Raw genomic sequence first — 9,377 nt, forward strand, 5'->3', positions numbered from 1 at the left:
GTATTTTAATTGTGATAACCATTGATTGATTAATATATTTTTTGATTTTTTTGTTAGTATGCAAGTTTTTAATAAGTGGTAATTAATATATGCTAAGGATTAGAATATTCTTATGTATAGATGGAATTAATAATTATATTTATATGGTAAGTTCAAAGGATACTATGTTGGTGAAATTATTTATATTAAAAAATATTAATATTTAACTTAAACTACTCTATTTATATAAAGACAGACATTCAAAATGGTAAGTTAAGAGGCTTTTGCATCCATCCACCATTCTTAAACATCACTTCACCAGCAAGATAATCTTAAGGAACCTGAACTAGATCATTTGAAGCCATCCAAGAGTCATCCATCAAGCAATGAGCACCATATAAATTGAAGTATTAATGCCTTTTGCATCCATCCACCATTCTTAAATATCACTTCAATAGCAAGCTAATCTTCAGGAACCCAAACTAGATCATCTGAAGCGAGCCAAGAGTCACCCTTCAAGCAATAAGCACCATATAAATTAAAGCATTAATGCCTTTTTCTTCCATCCACCATTCTTAACTCTTACTTCACTAGCAAGCTAATGGAATCCGAACTAGATCATCAAAAGCCAGCCAAGAGTCATCCCTAAAGTATTTAATATCCTCAAGAGTTTTTAAGACTCCCATATGTGGCATGAAAGAAAATAAATGAAGTACCTTTTTATAAATAGCAAACATGCTACCTTATCATGGTTTAACCCAATTAAAAAATGTGTGTAATTGGTTTGCATCTATTTTATTCTAGAATCGATTCTATTAAAAAAGATGTGTTAGTGATTTGAATCTATTTTATTAACTTCATTTATCAATAAAATTTTCAAAAATGCAATAAATATGCGGGCTCATTGCTATAACTAGCTCTAGCTGGTAGTAAATAAGCATATTGGTTTATCCAACCAGCTAGCTTACTAGTTTTGAAACCAATATGTTTTGGAAATCCACAATCTTATGGGACATCTAGAGTTCATGCTTTTTAATGTATACATATAAGATGCCCTTCTTCTTTTTAACACTTCCTTCTTTTTAGTATGCTTGCTTTCTAACACTTGCTTCTAAGAGCCTCTTCAACTTTTTAGTACTCTTTCTTTCAAACATTCTTGCTATCTCATCAAAGACAAAATAACACCTCCAAATTAATCTCTCTCAAAGAACATCTCCTACTTCCATGGTGTCCTTTGTAGCTATGGTTTCTTCCTCCATGGTGTCCTCTATACCTGTGTTTTCTTCCTCCATGATTGTTGTTCCTTTTACTCGAGGAATTGTCAAACCAATTCCCCTTGCTTTTAGAGTAATAGATGCTTTTTTAGTCAAGGTTAACCACTCTAGCTTACCATTTTCCCTCTAGTTTTCCCATGTTATAGGTGCTTTTTATACATTTTATTTATAAATTATATAGTGCCCACAATTCTACTACAAGATGTGAATGTAGGAAGGAAGAATTTTGGGGATGGCATGTAGTAATCAAATTTCCATAGCTAATCATTGGCCCTTAATGGAGGAGAGTAGGTTTCCTATGTATATGAGGTATACAAAAGAGGATTCCTATGCATATGAGGTATACAATAGGGCTTGTAGAGGATTCCTATGCATATGAGGTATGTAATAGGACCTATAAAAACTTCAAAGAGGTAATGAAAATGGCTTAATGCTTGAAGACAACATATTTAAGATTCTCACTAGTTTGGTGATGATTTTCCTAAATAGTTAGGTGAGAAGTCTATAGGAGGAGGTTGACCTATTGTTGCTATAAACATAACGAGCCATGAAAAATGAAATTGAGTCATGGGTTGCCATTTTTGCAAAGTTACACTAATTTACCAAAATTTCATAGAAATTCAACTTGACATGTCTTATTCAAACACATACTAAACCATACAAAAACACAAACACCAATGTATAGGTAGCCATGAAAGATTTGCAACATTTATCTACATGCTCTACAACGTAATATTTTTCTCATCAACAATAACCAAAAAAGCACACGTATGAGCAAGAACACAAATTGGATTTTTTTTTCAAAAGACATTACACAAATGTTTTTTCTTATAAGAAAACCATATCAATGTAGCCATGGAAGATTTTTTACATGCATTGGTGCTTGGAAAAAAATGATTTTCTAATTTTACCAAAAAAAACCATCCGAACAAGCATACCCATGAGCAAGAATGCAAATTAGATCAAAACACAAACACTAGCTTTAAAAAAAGAATTAAAAAACCATGTCTAGGTAGCCCACGAAAGATTTTCAAACTTTCTTATGTTTCCCAATGTTTGAAAAAAACACATTTTTATAATTTACAAAAAGTCGACAAAACCCATGAGCAACAACACAAATAGGGTCAAAATACAAATCCCAAATTAAAAAAAAACCATGTCAGGGCACCCATGGAAGATGTTTTTCAAAAATTGTGTGTATATGTTGATGCTTGATTTTTTTATTTTAAGGCTTTTTGAAACGAATTTGATGCATAGTCTACTCTAAATGATTTGCATGCTTGCCAAATGTGAAGGAAATTTTCATAAAATTGTGGATGGAATGACATCCAAATCCCAATTTACATACACAACAACATTAAAAAAATCATACTCGTGAGCAAGAATGCAAATTGGATTAAAAAGCGAAAAGGAAAAAACCAAAACCATATTCGGGCAATTAGAAAAGATTTTTTTGTTGATGCATATTCACTCTAAGCTATTAATTAATTTTTTTGTTGATGCATATTTTTTAAAATCTTAGATAAGCTAATGCTTGTAGCTTTAGTAACAAGGTATAAGCTTAGATAAGCACTGCTTGTAGCTTTAGTAATAAGGTATAACCTCCTTATTGCAAGATAAATTACTATTTTTAATTACTGCAAGGTAAATTATTGTGATTTTAAGTACGATCCATGCAAAATACGAAATCCAAAATTAAATGAAATGACTTGTGTAAAATGGGAATAAAAATGAACTGCCAGAATTAAAATTAATTTAACATCACATGTATACTAATATACATGTGTCAATTTTGAAAACAACTAGACGATGAATTTGCAAGAACTGTACGGGTTATTTATTATAAAATCTTGTAGACACAAGAGGTGTAATTACATGTGGGGAAAAGTAAAGCGTGAAACTAAACAAAATAGGCTTCTTCTGTCAAACCAACAAACTTGCAGAGAGCGGTACAAATTCATGACCATCTACAATAGCTTTTTTGAATTTACTCTCTCCCATACAAATAGATAAGATGTACTATAGTCATGTGGTGATTGCGGTTGTTGATCGTCATCAATAACTATTGGATTTGATCGGCATCCCGATTGAGTATTGCTGTTGTCTTGGATTTCATCACCATCAGCATTCTCCTCTTCTTTATAATCTTTGTTGCTTCTTGCATTGATAGGGTCAAAGTACCTGTTAGGAGGAGCATCAACAAAGAAAATCTCTTCTTTATCTATGCATTGAGTTAGGTGCGGGAGTTTCATCACTTTCCAGACTGCTGTAGATCTTTTTTTAACTCATACCCGACCCTGTTTTTGGAATAATCCACGAGGCTGACGGGTAGTACTTTCCAGTACGAATCATTTTTATAAGAGTGCTTTGTAAAGATGCGCCAATTTTATTGGCTATATAATTTTAAAAAGATTGATAGGTGATAAGCACACTTTATTCTTCAAGTCAGCCTAGCCATATAACGCGTACAGCTGTCGCCCTCTAGTAATTTCATCTGTAGATATGTTGTGTGAGAAAAATTTAAAGTGTGGTTTGTGCAAGTCTTTCATGCAATAACCCACCATTTCTTCGAGGGTATGCATCTTAACCTGTCTAAGGCCTCTACACATAACCAATGCACCCTCAGGCTTAAATAAATCCCATCCTAAATACCTCTTTATAGTTTTTCCTATGCTTATGAGGGATGGTGCCATTAAACTAGCTACTATTTGAAAGTGCAAATGGTTTAAGGTTCCTCCTTTCTAAAGTGCAAAGAGGCCTTTTAAACACTCCATCCTCAAATTCCTCCAAGGGTTCCTAGGAGGATAAGTAAATATCTCTATTCCCTATAGCAATTCCCTATAGCAATTGTAACAGATACTTCAAAGAGCTTGGTTTTTTTTAAAGGCAAAAAAGATGGGATTTTGTGCACTGAAGGTTTGGAATCTGCATTTTTTTCGTTTTTTTTTCCCTTTTGCATCTTGTTTGCTCAAACCTTCAAAAAAAGATGCAAAATAGAAGAGGATTAAAATCTTTACTCTAAATGATAAAAATGGTAGACAATTAAAATCTTTACACAGACATTTTAAATATTCAACATTGCCTAATTCAATCAGTTTATTTTTGGCCATTTCTAATTTTTATTAAATATAAATATTTTAAACTATTTTTTAACATTATTTCTTATACTGATTTAAATTGATGTAGATATATATAAAGCATTATCATCAACTTTTTATGTAATTTTAATTAACTTCATTTGAATTTAATAAATCATATAAAATTTAAGATTATTTTTGTTAAGACAATCATCTTTAAGTTATAAATCTCCATCATTTTATTAACATTTCAAGACAATCATCTTAAAATTTTAAATATTATTAATTTTAAATTCATTTATAACATTTAATGCTTATCATTAATTTATTGCTTCATTTTAGATTTTAGAAAAGCAACAAATGAAACTTTTATTAAAATTTCAAGACTATCATATTAAATTTTGAATATTCATCGTTTTAACTTGTTCAATTTGTTTATCATTAATTAGTTACTTTATTTAAGAATTTAAAAAATTCATTGACGTAATTTTTTTGGTTTTCCTACGATCAATTTTTATAAAATGATAATATTTTTAATAAATTATATACTCAACATTCACATATCAAAATACACTCATCCATTATAAATTTTTGTTTTGATAAATTATAACATTTTCGCTTCATTTTCATTTGTTTTCATGCCAAATTTACAGAGACCCTCTGCTAGAAAATAAAGAAGGACATTTTAATTGGTAAAGAACAACAAAATTTATTAATAAAATTAAATAGCGGAACTTCAAAAAATAAGGGGAAGTCCCTCGTAATGTACAAAATTTAAAGAACACCAAAGTTGCAATGTAATTGTTATGGGTGCATAGTAATTAAAATAGCAAAATTTTATAAAATTAGGGAAAGTCCCTCTACAAAATTCATAGAGCAGCAAAGTTGGATGCATGTAATATCAGCACAATTATTACAAACATACTGTAAAATATTTACATAGATAACAGAAAACTATATGGGTGCTATATGCACCCTGAAAATTTATTTTTTGTGATATTTTGTAATTATGGAATGTAATTACCAGAAGACATGTTAAATTCAGTTGCAAAATTAAAGAAACTGTCAAAGCATCGCATGCGATGTTGACACATCTAAAGCAACCTTATAAATTACACAGAAAATTTAATTAATTAATCGTAGAAAAATATTATGGGTGCATATTTGGGCAATTAGAAAAGATTTTTGCAAATATCTTGCATGCCTTCACACTTGAAATAAAATGTCTTTCTAATTTATCAGCTTAGATAGTAGCACAAAAATCACACCCATGAACAAATTGGATCAGAACACAATCACTAAGAATTTTTTTCAAAAAATAAACCAATTTGGGAAGCCATGGAAGGTGTTCAAAAATTTTATGCATGACTTGGCATTTGAAAAAAAATAAATTCTAATCTACAAGCACAAACAACATCTAGAAGATATTTCTAATTTATAGGTTTAGACATTAGCCGAAAAAGCACATATATGAGCAAGAACACATATTGGATCAAACTACAAAACCATACATATGAGAAAAAAAATGCAAACTATGCCAGGGCAACTGTGGAAGATTTTTGTGTTTACGAGAAGGTGGAGTATATCCATTGGCTTGCAACACAGCACCCCCGTTGCGCAACTCGATGGCATCGAACCCAGGTCTGCAATGGGACCCAACCATTCTACCAACTCACCTGTGCGCCCATGGACAACCATGGAAGATTTTTAAAATTGCTTGTTTACCCTCACACTTGAAAAAAAAACTCATTTTTCTAATTTTTTAAGGATTTGATATATAATTTGTTATAAACTATGTGCATACCTAAATCATGCTTGCCAAATATGAAAGAAGTTTTTATGCTAGTGAAGAAAGAAGCACGATATTATAGATGGGAACCAAAAAAAAAACTTCACCAAGCACACTTCTAGAGGGTTGAGGATGACCTTGCATTTTTCCTCTCCTTCCCACCTGCTAGAAACCCTGAGTTTCCTCTTTGGGACCAACCATGCTAATGGCATAAGTGTAGAGCTGTCATCTTGGTGTGTCACCAATATCTACAAGCTCAATATGTCAACAATCATGATAGAGAACCATGAAAAGAAGATTCGGCAGACATAGCAGCAGATGTTAAGTTTAGGGTTTGCCTTGCATTTATGCATTTCTATTTGGGGATTGAGGTCTGGCAGCAAGAGTCACATAGAATCTTCATTTCTCAGCAATAGTATGTAGGAGAAATTCTGAAGGCATTTAGCATGGCTAAGTGTAAGTCTCAGTGGTTACACCCATGGAGGTTGATGTGAAGTTGTCTGTGAAAGATGCTTCTCCACTTATATATGAAGGAGTATATGAAGTTGGTGGGGAGTTTGACTCTTTTGGTGCAATACATAGCTTGGCATTAGATCACCCATCAAAGCTCCTTACCCAGAGCACACACGTGGGCGGGCACCATTAGTTTGTAATCAAGTTTACAAGTAGTAATATTGTTTACTCTCGACTTCTTTCTGTAATTCAGGGCTTTGTATTATGTTGATCCTTCTTCTATTGTGTATTCTTACAATTTTCATTTTGCAGACTTTTTTAAGTGGTCTTTCTACAGAACCAATAACTATTTAATAGAGACTCAAGTAGCAGGTTTCCCCACTTCATCCAAGCTTTAGTTGTAATACTCACTTTCGTTCTCCATCAATGATGGATGAGATTTGATATCCCTTATAAGAGAAGGGAAGGGTGGTGTTCATATCCTCACCTTCATAGTATTGATATTTTCCAATCTTGTGGATTTGAACTTTTGGTGTACTCTCATCAATTTTGGTTTTAAACTCTTCTCTTTGATCGTCAAACTCAAACTACAAAAAGTACGACAACTTTTTGAAATCTCCCTCCACTATTCATTAAGCTTCCAGAGTTTCGCTAGTTAGGTAATGTTTTAATACTGCTTAAAGGCTCTGTAGGCCTTAGACATATTATTTTACTATTGAAAAGCAACATTATCAAACATACCCATATGACAAGAAAACATGACACATGTAGAAAAAGGTGTTTCTTTGCTCGAGTCTTAGAACGAGCTTGCTCACTTATGACCCCGGCTCAAAAAACAAAACCACAACAATATCAAACATACCTTACGGGACGCGAGTCTTGAACTAGCGGAGACTCCGAAAAACAGCTGGGGTCAGTCCCTAGGGGAGCGTCTTACGAGAGATCGCCATAGGACAAGAATGCATGACACATGTAGGAGTAAAAGGCTGTCCGTCCGGCCAGCGTGTGAAGATGCGGCCGGCGGCCCAAGGCGATCTCTCTCTCTCTCTCTCTTTCCTAACGACGTTAAAGAGTTCTCCTCTTCTCTCTCTCTCTCAAAAGCAAAAGGCATATATTATTTGCTGTTGCCCCTTGCCCGTTGTAATAAGCCAAACGGCTCTTTTTGCTGTTTGTCCGTCGCTATTTATGTTCAGAAGGTTTCAACAAGAACGTTGGGAGCTTGCATTTTCATGCTTCAACTGACTTTGAACTGTTCTCTTCGTCGCCATATCCAGCAGAGAGAGAGGGAGAGAGGCGAGCAATCTTCAAATGTTTTGGTAAGTAACCAAATGGAGTTCACTCATTTTTCGTAGACTCACATACTCAAAGCTTCGCAGTTCTTGATGAGAGAGTTCTTAAGCACGAATCTTAGGAGGTCGCCATAGCCAGCATCCCACAGAGCTTAAAGGTTCTCCAATTTTCCCTTAGCAGATAATGGGTAAGGGCAGCCAGGAGAAGCTTCTGAATCAAATCTTCCAGCTGAAGTTCACCTCCAAGGGCCTTGTACGGCAGGCCAAGAAATGCGAGCAAGAGGAGAAAGCAGAGAAAGTGAAGGTCAAAAAGGCCATAGAGAAGGGCAACATGGATGGTGCCAGGGTATATGCACAGAATGCCATCAGGAAGCACAATGAGCAGCTCAATTACCTCCGCCTTGCATCGCGCCTAGATGCAGTAGTGGCGCGCCTGGACTCACAGAGCAAGATGCAGACCATCAGCAAGTCTATGTCAGGCATAGTGAAGGCCCTTGACAGTGCCCTTGCCGTGGGCAACATGCAGAAGATATCCCAGACCATGGACCTCTTTGAGAAAACCTTTGTTAACATTGAGGTGCAGTCTCAGTTTGTTGAGACTGCCATGGCTGGAAGTACCTCCTTGTCTACCCCTGAAGATGAGGTGGGTTCCCTCATGCAGCAAGTTGCTGATGACTATGGGCTCGAGGTCTCAGCCGGCCTTCCGTTTGCTGCCACCCATCTCACAACGCCTTTGACGAAGGAAGCTGCCTCTGTCTCCACCTCCTCTGTGTCAGAAGATGAGTTGAGCAGGAGACTTGCTGAGTTGAAAAGCAGGGGCTGATTATGCAACAGACACATTATGCTTACTTGGGTAGACTCTTCCTCTCTTTGCTTAACTACTTGCTTATGAAGTCTCATTTTGTGTACCTAGTCTACTGGGCATGAAAAGCAATGTGTGAAATCATGCTGTGGGAATCATCAAAGCAATGTGTAATCACCTCAATGATGTGTAGTCTAGCTTTTAGGGCAAACAAAAGAGAAAAGCAGTCTGTGTGGTCTCATTTGGTGAAAAGCAATGTTTACTCTTTTGGTTGGAGTCAAGATAGTGTGGTGAGGGAAAACACCAGATGGCCCAACAAATTTTAGGTGTTTAATTTGAGGTTTTAAGTGATTATATACATCATTGTATATCCAAACTATGCTCTGATGCACCTTAGATCCTCATTTGTCTTGTGGTATTTTTGGATCCAAATGTAGGCTTGATTAGCAAGGGGTTTTTCCCTACTTATATTTCACATTATAGCTTTCCCTATAATTTTAAGTTTCATGAAAGCATTCACCGCTATCCCAAAGTTTCACAACAGAAAGGCTGTATTACAAGATGCATCAAAACACAAAAGCTCTATGTTTTGAGGTGGGCACAAAGGCTGATGAGGTGTTATAGTCGTAGGTTATATGTTTGTCTAGCATTGTATCTATGAGACAATAATTAGGAGAAATATGTATCCATGAGGTGCTATATTTTTGTCTAGCA

At 34.8% G+C, this 9,377-nt stretch overlaps 1 protein-coding gene across 2 annotated transcripts; it reads left to right on the forward strand.

Annotated features, from left to right (window-relative positions):
* Positions 1–7,677: 7,677 nt before the first annotated feature.
* LOC147605115 (ESCRT-related protein CHMP1B-like) lies at positions 7,678–9,125 on the forward strand. Of its 2 annotated transcripts, none has more exons than XM_086794234.1 (2): positions 7,678–7,888; positions 8,043–9,125. In XM_086794234.1, the coding sequence occupies exons 1-2, from the start codon at positions 7,802–7,804 to the stop codon at positions 8,682–8,684; spliced, it is 729 nt and encodes a 242-aa protein (XP_086650360.1). In that variant the 5' UTR covers positions 7,678–7,801; the 3' UTR covers positions 8,685–9,125. The 2 variants fall into 2 exon arrangements, with proteins under 2 accessions (XP_086650360.1, XP_086650361.1); XM_086794235.1 differs by having other exon boundaries at positions 7,868–7,888; positions 7,984–9,125.
* Positions 9,126–9,377: the final 252 nt, after the last annotated feature.

This window comes from Cibotium barometz, chromosome 60, assembly GCF_041138505.1.
Source record: "Cibotium barometz isolate CiBa-2024 chromosome 60, ASM4113850v1, whole genome shotgun sequence".
Taxonomy (NCBI): Eukaryota; Viridiplantae; Streptophyta; class Polypodiopsida; order Cyatheales; family Cibotiaceae; genus Cibotium; species Cibotium barometz.

What these genes read in the sequence shown, in the direction of transcription:
- LOC147605115 (XM_086794234.1), top strand. Translation starts at nt 7,802, where the DNA reads ATGCTTCAACTGACTTTGAACTGTTCTCTTCGTCGCCATATCCAGCAG. An exon ending in AGCAATCTTCAAATGTTTTG is followed by an intron (nt 7,889 to 8,042) that starts GTAAGTAACCAA and finishes TTCCCTTAGCAG; the next exon opens with ATAATGGGTAAGGGCAGCCA.